Source organism: Macrotis lagotis, chromosome 5 (genome assembly GCF_037893015.1).
Source record: "Macrotis lagotis isolate mMagLag1 chromosome 5, bilby.v1.9.chrom.fasta, whole genome shotgun sequence".
Classification (NCBI taxonomy): domain Eukaryota; kingdom Metazoa; phylum Chordata; class Mammalia; order Peramelemorphia; family Peramelidae; genus Macrotis; species Macrotis lagotis.
The window spans coordinates 149,137,210-149,163,330 of record NC_133662.1 but is presented as its reverse complement, the minus strand read 5'-3'; the positions used below and the strand labels follow the sequence as shown (position 1 = coordinate 149,163,330).

General features: G+C 32.8%; 1 protein-coding gene across 1 annotated transcript in view; it reads left to right on the top strand.

Moving 5' to 3' along the window:
- NHSL1 (NHS like 1) overlaps window positions 1-26,121 on the top strand; it is a 264,064-nt gene that overhangs the window by 220,629 nt on the left and 17,314 nt on the right. Inside the window, 2 exon segments of the mRNA XM_074187692.1 lie at window positions 12,421-12,613; window positions 18,047-18,178. Coding sequence (XP_074043793.1) covers window positions 12,421-12,613; window positions 18,047-18,178 — 325 coding nt within the window.

Genomic DNA, 26,121 nt, shown 5'->3' with positions numbered 1-26,121 from the left:
GTTACTTTTGTGTTTCTTAAACCATGAAGTTGACTAATGATTCTTTCCATCTTCCTCCTTTTTTTTTTTGAATAATGTTTACCATGTTAGAATATTTATTTGTGGGGTGGCTAGATGGCATAGTCAATAGAGCACCAGCCCTGGAATTAGGAGTACTTGAGTTCAAATCCGGCCTCAGACACTTATGATTACCTGGTTGTATAGCCTTGGGCAAACTACTTAACCCTGTTTGCCTTGCAAAAACCTTAAAAAAAAAAGATATTTATTCGCTTGAAATGAAAAATAATTGAAATTCAAGGTGGATGACACTGGTAGGCATTGTGGATAAGAAAACTTTGTGAAACATATTTATGTTAAAATCTTTGATTTTATTATATGAATGGTGTTAGCAAGTAAATTTATATTCAAGAAAAGGTGTGAAAACTGCCCTTTTGTGTATGTCTACCCAATTTAAATTTCTTAAACTATCCATATGTTACTTATGGCAGGTTATGCTTCTTAGTACTCAAATCAACTAAATATTAATTGTAATAATACTATTAAAAATTCAAAAATATATTTTGATTTTCAGATTTTTTCATTAGTATGTTGGCAAAAGTAATTGTTCTGATTTTAAATAGATTTTGTAATGGTAAAATTAACTTTTAGAACATTTCAGTATGAATTTACTGCACAATAAATACTTTAAAATCTGAAATACCTTTTTACAAATGTGTCACTCAAACTATAATTTAGTACAAAGCAGATAAAGGGGCAGATGGGAAACTGACAGCTTTGAATAATACTGATTAATGGAGTGCTGTTAACTGTCACTCACATCTTAAAAGTATAGTAAGATTTTACCCATTAGCAAAATTGCCTCATAAGCCTTTATAACCTACTACAGACTTTAAATATTTTGCATTGAAGTTTGATTTTGTGGGGAAAGGGGAGAGAAAAGACCAGTGTGGATTTTTTTCAAAATACTGCTTTAATTTTTCCTGTCCCATGACTACTTTGACTGTAAGATGATTAGTTTTTTAGCCCCAGCACCTCTCAGAGACCAGTTACTCAATTATTTTAAAAGTATCATCTGTTTCAGTGGAAGAAATACCCCATTTCCAATGATGAGATTAAATACTGCTTAAATATTGTAAAAAAAACAACAACCCATAAATACAGAAGAGAAAATGTGTCTGTTACACAAGGAAGTGAAATTTCATTGATTTCCCTTTTCATCTTGTTTCTTGTTCTGATGCAAATTCTATTTGATTACATTAAAAATGGGATGGCTTATTCTGTTTCACTAACATATATGAAAGGAAGAAATGTGGGAAAATGAATCAGTATTCATGAAATATTAAAAGATCTATGAGAAAGAATCTAGTTCATTAAATAAATAATTCCATTGAGGATTTATTGAGATCACACAGATCAAGTTTGTAGTATTTGGGCATTATAGTTAATGAGATTATGGAGAAACAAATCTAGAAAACAGTGATAACCCATAGTAGACAACCTCAGAAATGAAAGGATTAGAACATTTTTTCCTAGGCCCCACAAGTTTCATGATCTTAAACTAAAACATATCAGATAGTATCTTCATAAAACTTAATGGATTTAAGCTTCTTATTTTCCTGAGAAAATTGAGGCAATAACAAAAACAAAAAGCACATTCCCACCTTACTGCTAACTTGTGTTTTAAAGTGCAAAGACTATGGGTTCAGGAATCATGCCCCTGGTTTTCTACACAATTCATCCTTTACAATGATTGTTGTCTGTTTTTATATTCAGCATGCATGTGTGTATTGTATGTTTTTGTTGAATTGATTTCTACGTATTCTTTCTTTTCTCTCCTATCTCACTCAGCAGCCTAGTTGTTTAGGCTGCCTCTTTGAGTGTTATGTTAACATCTGCAGTGACTTGGTCCCATGGAACTTCAAGGTACCTGTCAACCCATCTACCAGCTGTCATATATACAGCTTGATACCATTTTATTACATCTTACCACCTTGTTTTCACTCATAACTAATGAATTAATAACTATTCTCTGCCATGGAATTTTCCTTGTAAGACTACAGAATAGGAGTACATCCTTGCTGCTTTCAGTAACAAAGTTCAGAAGCAACATAATGTAGTAGGTAAGGTCACAAGCCCTGATTTTTAGTTTCTAGCATGACATTGACTATGGGCAAAGTAACCTGACCTCTTTGCAATTAATACTCTTTATCTCTAAATTGTGAATAATACTGGGGTACTATGTCCCTATAAGGTTAATATGAAAAAAGTGCTAAATGTGCCATAAGATACTATGTAAATCTGAGCTGTTAATCATTATTATATGTTCATCGACCATCATATACTAATAAAATGTATTGGCATTACTATGGTGGAGTTCAGGTAGTATTCTCATTGGAGGTGGCATTAGCTAAGAATAGAAAGCTTTAGTAATTGAAAAGGCAAATGAGATATTTTTAAAGAGAATCTCATAATATAAGAATGGATTTTAAACTTTCACTTGGCTATTGTTCATTAACAAGTTAGGAAATAAAATCATTATCTAATGTTGTTTAAAAATAGTCTAAATATGATATATCTGATTCACATAGTGAAGCTATTGACTAAATATGAAAATGACTACTCCAGGGGTTTGCAAAAAAGAATAAACTAGTCAATTGACTAGCACTTATTAGGCCCCTCATCTGGGCCAGTTGTAGTATATTGTAAAGATGCAAAGAAAGGCCAAAAAAAAACCCAATCTGCTCTCAAGGAGCTCAGAATCTAATAGAGGAGACAATGTACAAATAGTTTTGTACAAAAAAATTAAGAGTACAAGATACAGGATAAGTTGGGAATAATTTCAGAGAGAAGTTATTAAGAATAAGGGAGACTGAAGGGCTTCTTACAGAAGGTAAAACTTCAACTGAGACTTAAAGGAAATCAGAAATGCTAGGACATAGCGACAAGGATAGATAACATTATAGGCATATAGGATGGCCACTATAATCACAGAGTCTGGAGATTGATTGTCACATTCAAGTCACATCAAGGAGACTAAATATCTTGAGTACACACAAGTTGTAGGAAAATTGGGAAGGTACAAAGGGGTCAGATTATAAAGGACTTTGAAAGCCAAGCAGATGACTTTATATTTGATTCTGGATGTAATATATAACCACTGGAATTTATTGAATAGGGGGATAATATGGTCAGACCTGCATTGTAGGAAGATTAATTTCACTGCAACTTTGCAGGAAGGTGGACTAGAGTGGGGAGAGACTTAAGACAGGAAAACCAATGAGTCAACTGTTCTAGTAGTCCAGGTGTAAAGGGATGAAGACCTGTAGCATGTAGCATGTAGCCACAGGATACTGAAACTGTATGTATCAGAGATATCATAAGGGCAGAAAAGACAAGGAATTAACTGACCACCAATAGGGATATGGAGGAATGAGAGAGTAAAGACTAGAGGATAATAAGTAGATTGCTTTGCTTGGGTGACTGGGAGAATGGTAGTGTCTTTGATAATAATAAGGAAGCTTAGAGTTTAGAGTTAGCACTGAAGGTGAATGATAATGAGTTTAGTTTTGGATATGTTAAATTTAAGATGTGTACCAGACCTCCAGTTCAGTATTTCTAAAAGGCAATTGGAGATAAAGCTAGAATATTTGTAGAAAGGTTATGGTAGAACAAATAGATCCAACAGTCATTTAGAAAGCAAAACGTACCTTATTCAAAATGTATTTAATGCATAGGACAGACAACATGAAACAATGGATTTCTTTTTAACATTATACCATTATATTATACTAGGTTTCATTTATAACCCATTTTGGTCATAAACTTCTTAGCATTTATTGCACCATTTGTTCCTACACAGTGAGGTAGATCGGGCATATATTTTTATTCCCATTTTTTAAATGAGAAACCTGAAATTTAGAGGGGGGATAGTAGTAATTAACCCAAGGCAATAGACAATTAAGTGGCAGACTTGGGATTTAAATTCAAGTGATCCAACAATGACTTCTATATCTTCCCACTATAGCCTACTGTTTCTCATTTCTAAAATCTTCAGTAAAATAAATGATAGTTGGGGCGGCTAGGTAGTGTAGTGAATAAAGCACTGGCCCTGGAGTCAGGAGTACCTGGGTTCAAATCCGGTCTCAGACACTTAATAATTACCTAGCTGTGTGGCCTTGGGCAAGCCGCTTAACCCCATTTGCCTTGAAAAAACCTAAAATAAATGAATGAATGAATGAATGAATGAATGATAGTATAGACCAGGGATCAGCAAACTACAACCTGCATATGCCAATCTGCTGACCGGTTTTTGTACAAGTTCTCCTCCCCTATCCAACTAAGTAAGAATGGTTTTTACATTTTTAAATAAACTTTTATTGTATTTTTTTAAAATGTAAAATCCATTTTTAGCTCTGAAGATCGTACAAAAATAGGCTTTGGGCCAAATTAGCAGACTGTAGTTTATAGCATACTGCTATAGAGTAAAATCTACTCAGTAATTGCAAAGTGTTCTGTAAAACCTAAGCAAGTAAGTAGCACAATGGACTTAGAATCAGGAAGATATGAGTTAATATCACAATTGTCTGAGTGATTCTGTTGATGTCATTTAAACTCTATGAACCTCATCCTGATATGTAAAATGAGGGTATAATAAGAATACTGCCTCACATAGTTGTGAACAAATGATCAAAAGTTGAGGTTCAAATGAGATAATAAATGTTAAACCCTTTGCAAATCTTATATATCTATCTTCCACATCAAATTTATTATTAACAGTTTTGTTAAGTAATAAATATATATTAGAGTTGTTCTACATAAATTGTACTGTATTATATGCTATGTATAATTGAAAATGGGAATTATCCCTCTTATTCAAATAGCCTATAGATTTCTTAGTAACCATAAAACACACTCAAACCAACTTTTTTTAGAGCAATATGAAGTAATTTGTCAGGGTTATAAAACAAAACGCTATGCCATGTTTGCAGAATTTTTCTATTTTCAGTTAAAATAAGTGGAGAGAAGAAAAATGCATAATTACTTAAGCATCTGGATCTTGCTTTGTTCCATTACCAGGAATTTTCATTATTCTTTGAAATTCTCAGACCTATTTGTTAAATAACTCTTGGTCAGAATTACACAATTCTTTATGAAAAATTATTATTTGGAAATTTTATATAACAATTATTCCTTCCTATTCCCCAGGCAGAATTCCTGGAAAGTCTCATAGAGAATAAGGAAACTTTAAGGGGAAAAAAAAATAGTGATATAGACTTTTTTTAGAGCTGAATTCATTATTTTGAAGTAGTCTCTGAGAATACAAAATAATTTCAAGAGCAAAACATATATATATATATGCATATATATAAAATCATGCATATATATACATATATATATAAAATCATGCAGAGTAAATTCAAGAGAGAGAACACTTACAACTTAGAAGAGTGTATAGACAATGACATCTGTGTCTTGAAGTTGACTAGAGGTATTGTGAGGCTGAGGTCTACAGTGAGGGAAGATATATAATGCTCAAAATGTAGAGAGTCAAGTGTACAAAGGAAAGTGATAGAGTGTAATGTATAATGAATAGCTCGCAAGTCAATGTGATTAGAACAGAGTGCATGAATGGGGGTTAATATGAAATATACTGAATAGGTTGATAGGGGGGACTAGATAGTGAAAGACTTTAAATGCAAACCTGGGGCATTAATATATTTTTTCTTGGAGGAAACTACTAAAGATTTTTGAATAGGAAGTCAAATGATCATATACTTTAATAATGTCAGTTTAGTAGCTGTGGAGGTTGGAAGACAGAGATTAGGGAAACTAATTATGAGGTATTAGTCTAACTGAGAGATTATGAAGTATTCAAAATACAGTAATAACTATATGGAGAGGGTATACTAGAGATTTGTAGTATTAACAAGACTTGGAAACTAATAGGATATAGGCTTGACAGTGTGGGGAGAGAGTCAAAGATGACTCTAAGGTATAAACTAAGTATTGCCCTTAATAGAAATAAGGAAGTTTTGAGAAAGATTGAGTTTTGGGGAATATAATGAGCTTCCTTTTTTGCATGAATTTGAAATAAGGAATGCTCAGATAAAATATGCTGGAGGCAAATTGATTAAATTGGACTGGAATTGAGAAAATAAAGGTTAGATAGATATTTTCGACTTCAAAATTACCCAGCTGGATATAATATTGGAAAGTATGGCATCTAGTGAGATATCATAGAAGTGAAGAGTTGGAGAGAACTTCCACGACAGAACTCTGAGAGACTCCTACACTTAATGGGTAGAAGAAGGATAATGATTAAGCAAAGAAAAATCAGAAGGAGTGGATATACAGAGAGGAGGAGAAATAAAAGGAAAACAGCATTATGAAAGCCAAGGAGAAGAAGAGTATCCAGGAAGAGCATATCTTCACCCATATCAGCCACTGAGGATTGATTAAGTAGTAGCCTGAGGCCTGAGGAAAGACCATTAGATTTTGCTACTGAGATCATTAGACTATCTTTGATTAAGAGTTTGAAATACAAGATAAATTTAGGTACTTAACATCCTCTATCCATCAGAATATTTCTAGCAAACAATTTTTGTAGTAATCAAGAAGTTGAAACAAAGTAAATGTCCATTTATTGGGAAATGACTAAATAAATTGTGAGGAATATGAACAGTACAAATAATTATGGGAAGACTTATATGAAATGATACAAGGAACCAGGAGCAACATCTATCTATATATGTATATATTATGTGCATTGCTTTCATGATTTTATAAAGCTATGAAAACAATACATATGACAATAATGGTATAAAAGAAAAAGATGAAACAATTTAGAAATTAAGTGCTCTAAGGTTATAATGACTAAAGATGGCAGCAAAGAGGAATAATGAAAATGTACCTGCTTCCTTTCTTCATAGAGGTTGGAGGACTATGAGTAGGGAACTCTGTATATCTCAAATTCAGTTGATATTTCTGTTGGTTTGACTCAACTGTTTTCTTCCCTTTTATTATAAGGAAGAGAATAGTAGAAGAATATATTTGGAAAGAAAGGTAATATAAAAACAAACTATTTATAAAAATATATTGGTATACTTGGAGATGAAAGGATGCAGAATTTAAATTATAAGAGATTGAAGAGTGGGAGCTGGGGAAATGGTGAATGGTCTTTTCTAGAAGTTTGACTTAAAAGGGAGAAAACATCTATAATGATAAAATTGAAGGAATAACAAGATCTTGGATTGAAGGAGACTTTGTCATAACTGAAGGTGGCATAAAAGTGAAAAAGGAGATACTGATGATGAAAGAGGGAATGATTTTTAGGAGAGGATAATGGGATAAAGAGCAGCACACTAGGAAGAGTTGACTTTGACATGAAAGGACATCTCTTTATGAAAAACTAGTACAAAGAAGAAAAGAATGAGGTATGATGAAGGATTTTGACTTTTTAAGGCGATGATATATATAGCATCTATTATTATTATTATTATTTAGTAAAATAAGAGATGAGATCCTCTGTTGAGATGGAAAGAAAGAAAGAGCATGGTCTAAATTTAAGCAAGTGGAGAATATTTGGAGAATGAATATGATAGAGAATCACTCAGGAATAAAAAAAAGATGTCCCCATATTAATTAGTGAGGTCCCTGTTAAGATTAGATAGATAAATTTACAGTGAATCCAGTCAACATCATTGCCTTCCTTTTTCTAGCAGCAATCAACGGATATAATGTAGGAATAAAGAAGACTGATATTGAGGGTAATCCAGACATGATGCTTGCCAAGGCCTGACTACAGATAGGACAGATGGACAGTTCAAGCTAGCTGTTGGTATATGGTTGAACTTTTCATCTCTAGAGTCAAAGTTGATGGGTAGAAAGTGAGACCTATTTTAGGGCTGATTGAATTAGGAAAATGAGAAGAACTGGAAAGATTGTGGAAAGGATAATTAATAAATTAGCAAGAGTGAGGTTGATAGTGACAGTGAAGATTAGGAGAGAGAAATTTCAGAGATTTGAAATATGAAGGTGAAACAATTATGTATAATGTGGTTATGTGGTGAAGTGAAGTGAAGTGAAGGTGGGAGTTCATGCTATTTAGGATATTACTGAATAAAGAGATCAGGATGATCACAAAGATTATTACTGTGTATATTGATGTCTCCACTATGAGGTCACGGTAGAGAGGATGAGTAAAATCTGAGACCTGAACTCCTTGAAAAAAGGATGAAGAATGACCTTTAGGCTAGTAGATGACTTCAAAAATTGTGATTGGATATTCAATTCAACAATAAACACTAATAATCTGCTATTTTCCAAGCACTGTGCTAAGCTTTAGGGATACAAAAAATAGGGCAAAAGATAGTCACTGTTCTAAAGGAGCTTACAATCTAGTGGAGGAGATAACATGTTAGCAAATATATCAAGCAAGTTATATGTATATAAAATAGAGAAGAAATAATTAGCAGAGGGAAGGTACTAGAATTAAGAGAGTTAAATAAAGGAAGGGATTTTTGTCTGTACTTAAAGAATACTAGGGAAGTTAATGAGCAGAGTGGAAGTGGGAGAACATTCCAGACCTAGGAGACAGCTAGAGAAGATGCCTGAAGCTGAGAGATGAAATGTCCAGAAGGCCATTGTCATTGGATGAAAGTGTACATGTTGGTAAAAAGTGGCACTGATGTAATCCTCAAAGCAGAGCAGGCTGCTGAGTTATAATGGACTCAAAGGAATCGTTTGAAAATGAGAATAAGCAGCAAAGTTATATCTACTCTGCTTTACAGGGATGAGAAGAGCATTTAGTATTAGAGACAATATTTAAGGATGCATTTTCTTCTGAGTAGAGCAAGATTTTTCTTGTTTAGAAGAATATGGAAAGAAGTGAAGAGTTTCACTAATTAGTGAGCATAAAATGGGATTTCTAATCAGAGAAGGTATTAGAAAGACAAAGGAGGATTTAGACATTGGAAAGGTGAGTCTAGGGAGGATCTGAAGAGTTCACAGATTGTTGAGATAATTTTTCAGCACAATAAGTAATGGTTCTAAAGGGAAGAGGGATATTGATAATAGATGTTGGTAAATAGTGGATCATGGTACTGAATTAGAGCTACATTTACATTAATTATTATCTGAGCTTTACTTACCTGGGAAATTTTCTCAGAAGGGTGTTTGGAACTTTAGAAAGGTTTATTTTGTGTCTTTGTCATTTGTCACGTTGATGCAGTCCTCTGTGACTGCCTCCTCAAAGCTGATTGTTTCACTGAGACAGTTATCAATTCTGAACTATCAAGAGAAAAGTAGGTATTGGGACCTATCACCTACACTGAAACCCACACAGTGGGCAGAACAATGTTTTGTTTTGCTTTACCAAAAATGGACAAAAAAGGGAAACTTTTGTGTAGTATAGAATAAGATTATTCATCACCTGAATACTTTGCTTACTTTCTAGTTAAAATGAAACAAAACAAACCTTATTTTGTCAATATTTGGGTTTTTTTTTTTAAATTGTCATACTAGACCCTAGTGTAAAGTTAATTCTTCTGTTTAGGATAAGTTTAGTAAAAGTATGTAACTTTATTTTCATCTATGGTGAGAAGGTTCTCCACTGTACGAAAAACGATTCACTTGAGCTATAGAGAAATGTCTATTTCATTCCTAGTTTTACTACAATCAGATATGAGTCCAGTTATCTCCACCAAATCATAGATTTAAAGCTGGAATAAATTATATACACACATTTTATAGAGGGGGAATCTGAGCTCAAAAGGGAGTAAATGACTTGCTTGATGTTTATATGGACATAAATCTTTTGGGGCTATATAAATAGTGTTAGGGTATGAATGGGGTGGAAATATTTGTAAAGTCAGACAATAGGAAGTCTTTTCCAAAAAAAGGTTGAGCATCTCTGACACAGCTTTATGTTTCATTTTCCATCTGCTTTTCAGTCATTATTGCCAACTATAACAGTTTGATTAGAATGGCATAAAATTTGAATCATTTTATTTGCAATGATAGATAAATTTTTTTTAAAAAGACAACTGTAACAATGTCATTGAGACTATTTTTAAATTGATGTTATTATATTTTAGTCCTGTTCATGTCTTCAAAAAAAATCACATACTACTTTATTATGCCTTAAAAGTAAGTGAAACTAGAATTCCATTAAAATAGTTTATAACAGGGATAACTTGAGCCAGCTATCCTGGGAATCTTAATGATTATTCAGATTTTAATATGCCTTTCCTCCCAAAATTTTTGCTACTAAAATCCACTAAATATTTACACATATGCAAACACACATGCCTATATACCTATGTACCAGTTCTTTTGTTTCAGAAATTTGATTTCTGTTTTAATGACAGTACATTAAGTTTGGATTGGGACAGACCTATGCTATGTCATTTAATGCTCTCAATGATCTTTTGAAATAGGGTGAGCATTCTTACTCTCATTTTACAGATGATGAAACTGAGGCTAAGCAAAGTTAATGGCACCTCTCAAGGCCCCCAGGTGTTGTGACTTTGCTGACTTTTCATTGTGTTTTTGAAATTTTATTGAACTGAGTTGTTATTGTGTAGTATAATACTAATCTAGGGACTATATAATACCTGGATCTGTCTCCTAGTCAGTCATTCCCTAGCTGGTTGAATGACTTTGATGAAGTCACTTTATTTCTTTGACTTTATTTCTGTGTCTATAAAATGTATCCATCTTAGAGGATTGTTTCAAGAATCAAATGAGAAAAAAATGAATATAAAATTAACTGTAAGTTTTAAAGCACTATTGAATATCAGGGATTATTTTTCATATAGTCATCAGGATTAGTAAAATAATTTAAATGACAAGATAATCTTAATATCATAGCAATTTTTTATAATTTTCATTTCACATTTCCTTGCAAAATATTACAATGATATTAGAAATAGATCAAGATGGACTTTTAAAAGAGATTGCAATTAGAATGTATCATCAGAGAATACTAGTATATTTTCCCTCAAAAGCAAAGTAACTTCACCCCCTACAACATCGATTTTTGAGAAATCTGCAGTATCTTCTTGTCATTGAGTTAAGATAAGCTATGGTTTTACTTCAGTTCATCACCATCTGATTGCCAAGAAATACTATCCCTATAAATAAATACTTTTTAAGATGCTACAGGAAGAAGGATATTTGAAGGTTATTTTGTTTGTATGGGAATATTTATCAAAGCTTACACAGTATGCAATGTTTCCCATAGAGTTCTGATAAGGTTCAGAGTAAAGATTTATTAAAACTTGATATATTTTAACAATTTCACACCGATGTTTCTGTATATTTATTTACTTATATTTTGAGAACAAGAATGCTTGTTCTGCAATAGCTATTTCTTATAAGACCTAGTTCTCAGATGCATGGTCTGGAACAAATTAGAAAAGGCTTAAAAATTGTGATATGAACATATTTTTTAACTGGATTCAATAATTATTTATTAAAATGAAAAATATAATCCCTAAGCAATAACATTTCTTCAACTTGTCTTTTTAGGCTCATAGAAGAGTAGCACAGAATCTGAGCTTTAAAGAATTTCAGAAGTCAACCTAATCAAACTTATACTGAATAAGAATTTTCACATGGCATGACCAAATTCTTCAAACCTTTTACTTAAAGTTTTCCCAGTGAGGGAGGAAATGACTATTTCAACCAGGCAACCTCTCTGAGCCTCAGTTTCTTTATCTGGAAAATGAAGGAATTGTACCAGATCCTCTGTGATTTTTTTTTAGTTTTAAGTCTATGACCCTACAAATCTTTGACTTTACCCTTAATCCTATGAAATTACAACATAGATTAGATCTAATTTTCTGGCTTTAATTTTTATTTTCTGAATCCAAACTGTGTCATCAAGTTCATTAGTTATCCTTCCCAGTTCTGTATCACCTGCAAATCTGATAAGCAAATCAGGTATGCCTTTATCCAAGTCTCTGGCACATAGAAAAAATAGTTGGAAGTATAATAATAAGGCATGATATATTTATTGAAGAAGCTGTGCTTGCCTTTGAGGTTCACTACTTTCTTCTTACCAATTGACTACAAAAACCACTGGTAGGAGCAGCTATGTGGTGCAGTGGATAGAGAACCAGCCCTGGAGTCAAGAGGACCTGAGTTCAAATCCAACCTCAGACACTTAATAGTAGCCTACCTGTGTGACCTTGGGCAAGTCACCTAACCCCATTGCCTTAAATAAATAAAATTTATAAAAATCCCCTGGTAAATGTTCAAGATGTGTGAGTGTTTTCCTTGGAAACCTCTGTTTAATCTTGCTACTTATTTTGACTAGATCAGATTTGTTAGAATCTTATTAAAAAAAAAAGAACAGAAATTTACAAGTTGTATTCCTTACCTATTTACACACCGTGTGCCTTTCTCTTTTTCTTTCAGTGCTCCATCTCTTCCTCAGAGGAAGAAAAACTTATTAGTTCCAGGAGAGCCAGAACTCCAACTTCAAATGATTTATTGGATATTAACACCCAGACAAACTGGACCAAATCACTTCCACTGCCAACACCAGAGGAGAAGATGCGTCAGCAAGCACAAACAGTCCAGACAGATGTGGTTCCTATTAATGTAACTGGTATGCTTTTACAATTCAGTCAAGTTTAGGACTATATATATATATATATATATATATATATATATATATATATGTAATATAGACCAGGTCAGAACTTTTTACAGTTCTTACTTCTTTCTCTCAAAATTTTACCACTTTTGCATTTTATTATAGAGCATAAAGAATACTTTTATCTACACCCATCACTGAATTCAATGAAGAAAATGTTAATTTAAAAATTAAAATTATCTATTTTACTGAAGGCTAGTGGTAAGAGTTGATATTTAGCCATTCAACTTGAGAAAGATTTTTTCATGAATAGACCAACTGTCTTTTAAGATTTCAGTCATGAAAGAAGTTTTTATAGATTCATAGATTATATTAGGTAAAAGCATACCTTAGAGGTTCTATGACACCAAATAAAACTGAATTTAACAGTTAGAGAAACTGAGACACAGAGAAGAAATATGGATTTACCCAGGGTCATAATTAGTAGCCATGGGATACTAGAATCTAGCTCTCCTAATTCTCTATTTATTGCTTTTCCCAATGTGACTTGCAGTTTGTAATATACAGTCCTTATAATACTGGGTTTTGGAACACTATTAATTATCTCAGGAAGAAATATCTAAAAGAGATATTAAGATATAGAAACATCAAGAAAAGTACAGTGATTGCTCAAATGATGATTATCACATTGCTCACATTCATATACTCTTGCACTTTAAGGATAATGAAGTGCTTTTCTTTTAACACTGCAAAGCAGATAGTACAGATATTATTTATTTCCATTTTACAGATGAGAATTCTAAGGATCAGGAGGTTAATATCAGAATTTGAACCAAGATCTAGTCTTGGTTTTTTTTTTATTTTGATTACTAATTTGCTTTGAAAAAATAGAACTCAGAAAAAACAAAAGCCTTGGTTCAAATTCTGAAATAGATTTTTAACTTTAAACCTAATGGATACATATATGAATATATATATATATATACATACATACCAGAATTTATCTTATGTATTCATGTATATACATGGATATTAATTAGTTTTAAAGTTAAAACATTTGAATGATAGTTTGTTTTATATAAACATTATTTGTAATATTGAGTCAACTCTCAATTAGTTGTCATAATTAGGATAGAAATAGAAAGATAAACTTCAGAAATAGTTCTTATATGCATGTTGTTTTATTTCTTTGTGAGATCTTTCCTTCTTAATATCTAATTATAGCTAGCATAGAATGGGAATGACAAAAGGCTTGGACAATGTAAAAATTAGATAATCTACCCCTATATCATGTAGGGTTGACAGTTTCAATTAAATTAGTCCAAGTGTGGACATAATAGACCATCATGCTCATTATAGATCAGAATATCTAAAATATGACCTAAAGGTTTAGAGCCTGGGAAGAAGCTCAATGATAAACAGTGATGGATTTTCTATAAAATTATAAACAATTCCCCCAGCACCAGGACTGTGCTTGTGTGAGTGAGGCTGCAATTGCTCACTGCCAGCAGAGGCATCTGCACAGTGATGCTGGTAATTGTGGGAGTGGCTAATAGGAATGTTTTTTTTCTTGCTGGTTGCAGAAGAGTTGGTTTTTGTTTTTTGTTTTATACTCAGTAGAAATGGTAATGTTATATTTAGCACTCCCCATTTGAAAATCTTAAATCCTAATGAAAACCAGGTTATTTAAAACTCCATGTGATCTTCATTCCACAGATGTTTATTTCAGACTTGACCATCATATTGCATGCATGGCATTTTAAGCTGTTCCATTCATAACTATCACCTTTGATACTCCTATGTCTAGTAGCTATCATATAACTATGTTTTTATAAATATAAATAGCTACCTTACCACTTAACATCTTTTTTGACTTCCAAATAAAGTCTCACAATTTTAGAATTATAATAATAAAATTAATATATAAACATGCAATTCACTTGAAATCCAGAGAAAATGTAAAATAACAAACTGAGATGAATGTTGCTATGAAGCACAAAATTTTATTAAGAATTATTTGAAGGCTACATTATCATGAGAATAGGAAATTGGAGACTTTTTTAGAACAAAGGATTATTTACTATGCAATTTAGATTTAGTGACATTAACATTGGCAGAGAATAAGCTCAGCATTGTTTCTTAAAGAATGAGTCCTCTTCTCTTTGGCAATTAAATTGCTAACCAATTATAAAAAATGGGTACAGGCATATAAATAAAGTATTAGTATTAAGGAGACAGGTCATGGGGGCGACTAGGTGGCACAATGGATAGAGCACCAGCCCTGGAGTCAGGAGTACCTGAGTTCAAATCCAGCCTCAGACACTTAATAATTACCTAGCTGTGTGGCCTTGGGCAAGCCACTTAACCCCATTGCCTTGTAAAAAAATCCACTAAAAAATAAAAATAAAGGGAAAAAGGAGGTCATATAAATACCCTATATTTTAAAGGATATAAAATATTTTCAAAAATAGTTTAGTTGTTCAAATTGACCTAGTTTGTGACTTTCTAATCTTCACAGTATTAACATTGAAAGAAAAATTGTTTTGATTTTATTTCACTATGAGTTTCTCCATATCTTATATATTCTTTGTACCTACAATGATTTACTAGCTTAATAATTTTAATTTGCAATACAGAGTGAGAAGTTTTTTTTATTTTTAAATAAGTAGTTTTCATATAGTTTTTGTAGAAATTATGGAAAAAATTAAATCATGAAAGAGCATGGGGACTAAACACTTAGTGTAGCTTCTTTTAGGGCATTACTTTTTGCCCTCATTTATTTGGATGTTCATCCTGTAGTCTCTACAGTGGAACAGAATACACCTAAATTTATTTTAAATCTGAAGTAAAGCTTTCAGGCACAGATAGGGGGCATTAACACAGTAAGCTACATACCTTGGGTTAAAAAATCGATTGAATCCTTTGGGTCTTGAACCAGATAGAACCTGGGGGGTGGGGAGAGATAGAGAGAGAGGGGGAATTTATTTTTTATGGAAAGTAGTTTTGCACATCCGGGGTAGGTTTGTAGCTTGTCTAGCTAAAAGGAAAATATCTGGTGATAATGGGTAATTAAGTATAGAATTGAACAAAATTACCTAAAATATAGGAAATTAATTATTAAATAAAAGTATTATAAAATAACACTGCCAAATTTATAGAGTGCTGAATTTTGAACTATTTCTGGATGAAAAATGCATATTGCTTCATAACACTGACCTTTTAGGATTAAGATACATTAGAAACTTTTAGCTCTCACAGTACCAAGTGGAGCAAGGAAAGTTAACTGGCATCAAAATGTAAAAGAAGATGATTCTCATTCTGATGTTTTGGGGTTTGGGGATTTTTTTTTCCTTCTAATAATTTCTTTGAAACATTTGGGTTTGTCTTTACTTTTTTCAAAGAGAAAAAGAACTAAAGAAAAAAGATGCATTTTTTCTATTACCATTTTGGCAAATTTTCTAAGTCTTAATGATGTTATAAAAACTACATATCTATGGGGGCAGCTGTTTGGCACAATGGCTAAGGCACCAACCCTGAAGTCAGGAGGACCTGAGTTCAAATAGGTCTCAGACACTTAATAATTGCCTAGCTGTGTGACCTTGGGCAAATCACTCTTAACCCCAATGCTTTAAATAAATTTTAAAAAAACTACAATATCTAGGATGTTCCAGAAGTCTTTGTGCAATATTAAGCCACAGTAGCCTCAATAGTTTTGATAAGCTTTAATAACTTAAAAATGAATGAAGGATTTTGGTATACCACACACAGCGTAGATAGTGGAAAAAAGTTCCATTTCATTGGTTTGAGAAAACTCTACAACTATCTCTTCCAAAGCAGCTTGGTTCTCTGCCACATACAGTTTTAGAGAAATGTCTAGAATATTAAAATGTAAAGTGACTTGTTCAGATTTATACAACTAGTGTAGTGTTGTGAGCAGGACTAAGTCTGAATCCCCATGTATTTTACTATACTACGTCTCAATATAATGCATGTAAATACCAGTTAATATATGTGTAGAATTTATCTCATGAAGTGAACTGATTCAACTCTCTCCAAATTTTTTCAGAAAAGTAACTCCTTCAGGCAAATTTATGTCCTGGTATATTCCAATATAACAGGGCTTTCTCTTTGTAGTATGTTTTTCCTTTCTCTATCAGGACCAAATTTAATGACAAGACTATTTGGGAAAAAATAGTTTGTTTTTTTTTACATAGGCAGTCCATCTGCTTTCCTTGTGAGTTTCATTTTTTGTATTCCATTTTTATATGATCATTTGCCCTTTACATTTGTAATAAACCATGTTTTTGTAAGGGATTTGCTGAGATTTACCCAGGAGTACCTTGAATCAGGGAGATTAAATTCAGATCTAGCCTTAGATCCTTGTACTGTGTGACCCTGGGCAAGTCACTTATCCTCTGTTTGCCTCAGAGTTTCTCAACTGTAAATGAGAAAAATAATAGTACCTACCTCCCAGGTATGTTGTGAGGATCAATGAGGTAATGTTGGTACGGTGCTTAACACAGTGCCTATTACATCATAAATACCATGTAAATGCTAGCTATTGTTATTTTAAAAAGTATACTTGCTTTGAGTGTTTTGAACTTTTCACAATTTCTCTACTTTACACATATATTTGATGGTTTGTGTGTGGCAATTACACAAACTTAAGTTCTAGAAAGTCAGAGTCTATTATCAGCATATCAAGTTTGAATGAAATATAGCCTAAATGGTTGTACTGTTACCAGTTTTTTAGCTCTAACTACACACAGCAATGTTACTGGATGTCACTGAGTGGAAATCACTCTATCATTATAAGACTTTTTAATTTTTTTCAATGGATGTTTATATATCTATATATCTATATCTATATCTATATATATTAAAAATTACCTTATTTATACCAGCTATTCATTGGATCATTCATTTGTTCTTTTATGATACATTTACTTGGTGTGAGGCAGTATGATTGTCATTGTGGAAGTATGTAAAAGTCTTTTTGTCTTCATGGAGATTTCAATTTTGGAAGATCATAAACTAACCGCAAAAGAAGTGATTAGTTATACAGACCATTGAAACTACACAGGGCAATTCAATAACAAGGGATCCCCCTTTATATAATACTGTAATGCTCTTCTAACTTCAGATGCAATAGAAAGACATTTTGCTGCCTTGTCCCATGTTTGGAAAGTGGCTGGGAAATTCCTTTGTGGTTTTGTTACTTTGGGAAGCATATGGGCATTGAAAGCGTGAAAGCCAGCCTCCATGTGATAGTGTGCTTTGTTTCTCTTTTTTTTTTCCCTTAAGCCAACATTCTTATCATATGACTGAGCTAACATCATTATTAATGCCTTTTTTCATTTCTACAACAAGCTACTGGAAGAAAGTGCATGGTGTCAGCGTGCTTCAAATTAACTTTGCTTTGCTTGTTCCACTACTCTACATCAGGGGAGAATTTCGACCGCCAAGCCAGCCTTCGGCGGTCTCTAATTTACACAGACACTGTCGTAAGACGGCCGAAGAAAGTCAAAAGGAGAAAGACTATTACAGGAATCCCTGACACCATACAAAAGGAGCTAGGTATGGCTCATCAGAACTGTATTTCATTGCTTTTCATCCTCTCTGCCTATTATTACTAAACTAATCCCATTTACTCATGCTCATAAAGCCAATACAGTCTGATAGCCTGTTATGATTCTAGTGGGCTGGAGTTCTTCCTACATGAGGTCCTTTGAAGCAAACTTAATCCATGAATGCTGACTAGCTTCATGAATTTGGGTGAGATGGTGGACAGAGGAGATTATTTCTAAAGTCTAAATTGAGATTTTAGAAATTTATACATTTAACTGCTGGTGCTTGAAAAGTTTATAAAACATTTTCCTCCTGGCAGCTCTATGAGGTATGTTATCACCTTAGTATTCCTGGCATTCTGAATATTTTCACAGGTATACTGATTCAGGATTTAAGCTTTCATTTAATTTAAATTCAAATCTTCAAATGAGGAAGGACTGTAATGGGATAATTTGGCAATGGTATTGAAATTTTGTCTCCATTGAGATATATCCAAGACTTATTTTGAGAATAATCTAGGAAACGATTAGGGGGCATACTAACTTCCTCAGTGAACTTATTTGCCAGCAGCATCAGCTGTGAAAACAGTTATCAGCATTTCAGTTGCCTTTAGGATAGTTGCAAGTTTTTGTTTTTTTGACATTCTCTTCTTATTTTGTTTAGGGGGTTTTGACCTCTTTTTTCATCTCTACATTTTTCCAAAATATTTTGGTTATTATTTTTATTTTCTTGATCATGTTTAGAGCAACTTATTTTCTGTAATACTTTCCAAGAAAGTGATTTATTCAAGACTCTAGGAATTTCAGAATAGTTCGAGTTTTAACATATCTTGGCAACAAACAATTTTGCTATAGTATGCATTTTATGTCTTCTTTAATCCAAGATCATGAAACTGGCTTCTGCCTATAAAACTGAGGATCTGAAAGAATTGAATTTGGTCTCTAGTTTTCCTTACTTTATAATATAATAATATATCCAGTATGGCATAGTTGTTTTCCCAGCCCTTTTAAATGACCTTTTCTTCAATTTCTGAAGTGTACCAGCTCTGTCTTTTTTCCCCTCTAACAAATTCAAAGGAATATTTTGTTGTTTCATCTTCTAGGTAGCAAAAAAATGACTATATTAACCTAAATTTACATGTTTGGGTGAAAAATCACCACAAAGGTAAAGCAATACTCTTTTCTCATAATAGGTAGGGAATTTAGGTTAGAGGAAGGGCCAACTGCCCACAAAACTGTGTAATGAATGATAGTCATTTTTACCTTTTCTATTTTGTTCCTCTCATACCTCTTCTTTTAGTGTACCACAGTCTTTTTAATCATTTTCCTCGGGAGATTCATTCTAACTAGGGTAGACATTGTAACACCTTTGCAAAGCTTGCCCTGTTGAGGACACTTGTAACCTCTCTCATCAAAATTTTAACTGCTCACTCTTTTTTTTTTTTTTTTTTTGGTTTTTGCAAGGCAAATGGGGTTAAGTGGCTTGCCCAAGGCCACACAGCTAGGTAATTATTAAGTGTCTGAGACCGAATTTGAACCCAGGTACTCTTGACTCCAAGGCTGGTGCTTTATCCACTACGCCACCTTAGCCGCCCCTAACTGCTCACTCTTTAAGGAACTCATTCCCTACTAGGCAGTTGCCAACTAATCTGGTGATTTATTAATTTGGGTGCAAATGGGTTAATTTATTACTGTGAGAGAAGCAATTGGATCAAATTAATTCTGGAGAAGATCTTATAATCCAAATTTAACATAATGAAGATTTCTGCCATTCCATGCCTTATCATTTAGTTATCAGAACACTCTTGGGTTCCTCTATACACATACATGTTTATAATATTTATTTATAATAATATTTATTATACCTATTTATCATAAATATGTTACACATAATATATTTATAATGTTTATTGAATCATCACAAAAAAAATTTGACAGTTCTTAAAATAATATCCATGGTGGGGCAGCTAGGTGGTACAGTGGATAGAGCACCAGCCCTGGAATCAGGAGGACCTGAGTTCAAATGTGACCTCAAACACTTAATTGCCTAGCTGTGTGAACTTGGGCAAGTCACTTAATCCCATTGCCTTGATTAAAAAAAACAAAAAAAGAATATCCATGGGAAGGGGAGAAAATCATACTATATTATAAAAAAAAACAAATCAACCATTTAGTTCTTGGAGGTCACATGCAGAGTGAGTCAGTAATGTAGGATGATGATCCTCTGGTGGTGGTGGTGGTGGTATTGTTGTTGTGGGTTTTGGTTTCAACTGATATAGTTTATGAATTCAGTGGGTCACAAATAATCTGTTGTGGGACTAAAACTTTTTTTAAAAGACTAAGTCTTTTTTAGTCTGGTTTAGTACCTGCCAAAACTTGTGTTCCTGCCTTTAAATGTCCAAAAGTAACCTTAAACTTTGATGAAACATCAGAGAAGGATTCAATAAACTTTGGAAAATTCAGGTACTTGGTAAATGAATAGGAGAAATTTCTTGGATGGACTGGATTTTCACTTGTCATCAAGTCACATCACATACATAGCTGCTTATTTGCACTTCTAATGCTAGTTTGTAGGATTGTAGATCAAAATCTGGAACTTTAGAAGTTATACAGTACAAATCCCTTCATTTTATAGATGAAGAAACTGAAGTTCAATGTGTGACTTGTCTCCAGTGGCACCAGAAATAAATCATATTCCAAATCAATGCTCTTCTCAGATGAAACCAAGTAGCTTGTGTATCATACATAGAAACATTAAGTTTGAGATATAGACAGAATTTTGTTAAATGTATACATTATATATTTCTGTACTGTAAAATTTGTACTACAGAAGTATGGAGTTCATTATTAATATCTGAGTACAGGACATTGAACCAAGTGATACCATAAATCACCGCACAACTCTTTTCTTTTTGTCCTCTGAAGTCATTGTAATGGAAAAATATTGTGAGTTCACAGTGTCTACTATATTCCAGTAATTACATTGTATCCTTTCAATGAAGGAATGGTGTCCAAGCCCAGGCTCATTTCTCCTTGGAATCAAACCTCAAAGGACTGAATGACAAGCACCAAGTTCAGTGTTCTAAGGGTAACAGAAGAAAGTTACAAAGAAGCAAATTTAGGGTTGCTATATAAGGAGAAAAGCCACTGTAATAATTAGAATCATCTAAAAGTAGAATGGACTGTCTCAGCAAGTAGTATGTTCCTCCCTCACTGGATGTTTTCAAGCATAAGTTGGAATGCCACTTAATGGGTAAATTACAAAGAAAATTCTTGACATATATGAGTTAGATTAAATAGTATCTAATATTCCTTCCAACTCTGAGATTCTGTGAACAGCTGCTTGGAGGAATGAGGCTTATCATACCCAAGAATATTGAGCTTTATAGTGAAACTGTGTCTAGAGAAGATACATCTAACAGCCAGAGGTCAACTAAGATTATAAAATCTATTAATTTCTCCTAGAAGAAACATCTGCTCTATCTAATTTCTTTCCTGGGGAAAATAGGTTAATTAGAGAACTTGAAAGTGGGAGTATGAGAATATATATCTAGAAATTTTTCTTTTTTTAGAAAATAAGAATTTAGAAATGCCTAAGATACCCAAAAGGTGTTCCATTTCAGTTGGCTTTGACTACTTATTTCTCTTTATGGGTTATATACTGTAGACACTTAGATTTTGAAATTCTGAATTTTATAACTTTTTATTATCAAATTTCCCTTGAATAATCAAGAATCATCTCCAGACATGGCACAAAAAAGAGAGTATATATAGTAAAATAACTTAGGTGAATAACGACTATTTGAGGCAGTCACTAAGAAAAAGTACTTCATTTAGTCTTCCAAATTGATGATCTGGGTAATGTGCCTTATAACTACATCTTCAGTTACTGACAGATTTCAGCTTTTTGAATCTCAGTCAAAACCTTAATTTCTCATATGATGGAATAGGGAGTATATATCATAGTAAAGTATGTTGTAAATCACAAATAAGCTTTTCAAGAGGCATCATCCTTTTTAAAAAGGTCATAATTATTATTTTTTTCTAGAACAGTCATTGATGACATAATTTCATCTGTGAATCAAATTGCCTAGTTTTTTTTTTTTAAGGCTAAATAACAAAGGGGGAAAAGTGGGACTTCCATTCAACATCTTTAAAACCATATTTAAATTTCAGATGAACCTTGGTTATTCCATTTAGGACTTTACCTCTTTAATATGATATCAGCTATTTTCCAAGTAGTTGGTGATTAATTGGTTAAAAATTAAATTGTATTTTAGTTTTCCTTTTTAAAAAAAAATTATGAAAGGCAGTGTGGAAAGGCAGTATGGTATAGAGGAGAAAGCATTGATCTCAAAGCCAGGAAGATCTGGGTTCCTGTCCTACTTCTCATACATACTGAATATAACCCTGGAAAAATCATTTAACTTTTGAGTGCTCTGTCAGTGGTATCAAATTCAAAAAGAAACAGTTTACACTAAAGAATATATACATACACACATAAATACATATACATATATATATATCTATATATATCTGAGCCTTATATTATCTTAGAAAACCACATATTAATAATATCTCTATTTTATTGTATTTTTACTTATTAAAATATTTTTCACTTATATTTGACTCCTCTGCTCTAAGAAATTCCTATATGTTGCAGAGAGCATGCCCATGTGCATGAGTAGAGAAAAGTTTTCATTATTGAAATCCCCAATTTCTATCCTTGTTCAAGGATTATAGTCATTTTTGCCACCTCTTCTGATATTTCCAGATTGTAGAGACAGTTCCAGAACATTTTGAGGCATAAGATATAATAGGCATGACAGAACTCTTCTATATAGACTTTATATAGACCTATATGGACCTTTATATAAATAATATTTACTTGTTTATTTCCTGATACTTTGATGAGTAGAATATATTCATGATTTAACAAAATAATTAATCCAGGTACGATCATATCACAAGTGTAGCTTTAGTTACATAAAATTATAACTGATTTTACTACCATTTTGAAAAAACTAAAGTTGAATTTGACCTTAGAATTATGGCCTGAAATAATGCAGAATATCATTTTAAAAGGAAAATAATCTGTTCAGCTTATTGTTGATATCTAAAATGCTACTAGAAAAACATCTGTCCCCAAATATTGTTTTGGTGGAAATGGGGTACTACTATGCTTGGATGACTGGAACTTTAAATCTGTGTAGTTTTAAAGTCAATACAGTCACTATCATCATTTTTTCAATTAAGTATATAATCCTCTTACCTTTCATTCCATGGCAATGGGTTCCATTTTTCTTCTGTTTTGACATTTGTGAACGCTTCCTAGGAAAGACAAGTAATATAATTTTTGATCATATTTTCCCCTCCCCTAGAGAGAACCAAAGATAAGAATTTTCCACAGTATCAAGGTAGGAGAAAAGAAACTGAGGGCATTGGTTTGGTACTGTGGAAAGCAGTTTTTACCACAGAATACCTAGCATACAGCTGATACAAACTTCCTATAAGTATATTGATATAACCTTTCTATAACTGGGGAAATTTTTATGGTTTTGAACCCAAGATGGATACACTCCATAATATTAATTGGAAAAGCAGAAAAGCTATTCTCAATTAGAAATGAAAAATGGATGAGTGATTGTTTAAGTCATAGCTAGTACCATATATATTTCTTTAATTATAAATATTTTATTTATTTTAAGTTTTACAATTTTTCCCCTAGTCTTACTTCCCTCCCCCCACCCCCCACAGAAGGCAATTTGCCAGTCTTTATATTGTTTTCATGGTATACATTGATCCAAATTGAATGTGATAAGATAGAAATCATTTCCTTAAGGATGAAACATAAAGTATAAGAGATAGCAAGATCAGACATTTAGATATCAGGTTTTTTCCCTAAATTAAAGGTAATAGTCCTTGGTCTTTGTTCAAACTCCATAATTAGGGTGTACAATGTTTCTCTGGTTCTGCTCATCTCCTTAGGCATCAGTTCATGCAAATCCTTCCAGGCTTCCCTGAATTCCTATACCTCCTGGTTTCTAATAGATCAGTAGTGTTCCATGACATACATATACCACAGTTTGCTAAGCCATTCCCCTATTGAAGGATATTTACTTGATTTCCAATTCTTTGCCACCATGAACAGGGCTGCTATGAATATTTTTGTACAAGTGATGTTTTTACCCTTTTTCATAATCTCTTCAGGGTATAGACCCAGTAGTGGTATTGCTGGATCAAAGGGTATGCACATTTTTGTTGCCCTTTGGGTGTAGTTCCAAATTTCTCTCCAGAAAGGTTGGATGAGTTCACAACTCCACCAACAATGTAATAGTGTCCCAGATTTCCCACAACCCTTCCAACAATGATCATTATCCTTTGTGGTCATATTGGTCAGTCTGAGAGGTGTGAGGTGGTACCTCGGAGAAGCTTTAATTTGAATTTCTCTAATAAGCAATGATTCAGAGCAATTTTTCATATGACTATGGATTGCTTTGATCTCATCTGTAATTTGCCTTTGCATATCCTTTGACCATTTGTCAATTGGGGAATGGCCTTTTTTAAATAAATTTGACTCAGTTTTCTGTATATTTTTAGAAATGAGTCCTTTGTCAGAAACACTAGTTGTAAAAATTGTTTCCCAGTTTACTTTTTTTCCTTTTAATCTTGGTTACAGTGGTTTTGTCTGTGCAAAAGTTTTTTTTAATTTAATGTAATCAAAATCATCTCGTTTGTTTTTAGTGTTCTCCCTCTCTTCTTTAGTCATAAACTGCTTCCCTTTCCATACATCTGACAGGTAAACTAGTCCTTGATCTTCTAGTTGGTTTATATTGTTTTTTACGTCTAATCCTGTATCCATTTTTATCTTTATCTTAGGTATAGGGTGTGAGGTGTTGGTCTAATCTAAGTTTCTTCCATACTAACTTCCAATTTTCCCAGCAGTTTTAATTGAAGAGAGAGTTTTTATCCCAATAGCTGGACTCTTTTGGTTTATCAAACAGCAGATTACTATAATTGTTTCCTGCTATTTCACCTAGTCTATTCCACTGGTCCACCACTTGATTTCTTAGCCAATACCAGACAGTTTGGATGATTGATGCTTTATAATATAATTTTAGATCAGGTAGGGTTAAGTCACCTTCTTTTGCACTTTTTTTTCATTGAATCCCTGGAAATTCTTTATTTTTTTATTTCTCATATGAATTTATAACTTTTTCTAACTCAAAGTAATTTTTTGGACTTTTGATTGGTAGGGCACTAAACAGTAGAACTGTCATTTTTATTATATTAGCTCAACCTATCCATGAGCAGTTGATGTTTGCCCAGTTATTTAAATCTGATTTTATTTTTTGTGAGAAGTGTTTTGTAATAGTACCATATATTTGAACTGACATCATACAAGAGATTGGATACTGTTGGTACCAATTCTATCAATTATTTGTTTGGACAGTAATACAGAATGGAAAGGAATATTTATTTCTTACTGTGTTGCATTTTGTCCTTATTTATTTTATCCTAGTATTTGCTATGCATTATTGAACTTCTTTTCACTTTGGCAAAGTTTCTGGATCCTTAATTTTTTTTTACTTGCTGATCTTTCCTGGAAAACTGGAAAGCTTTATGTTTAGCACTACTTATTTTTACTCCTTCCTCACACCCCTTTATATGCTTCTTTCCTTGTTTTTAGTTGTAGAATATATTTATGTTCTGTTTGAATGTATAGCTCCAAGAAATAATGGCAATTTGAAAGATTCAGAACTTTGCTTGGAAAGATTTCATCTATTCTGATTCCTTATGCCCCACCAGAAGTCACTTTTTTCTGTCCATAGCACAACAGATTGCTATTGAAATTTTGAATGTCACCAACAGCTGATTATGGTTTAAGATGTAGAAGAAAATGTTTAAAATGCAGATGAGTTTGTAAATTACATTTCTCTTTCTCAGGAATGC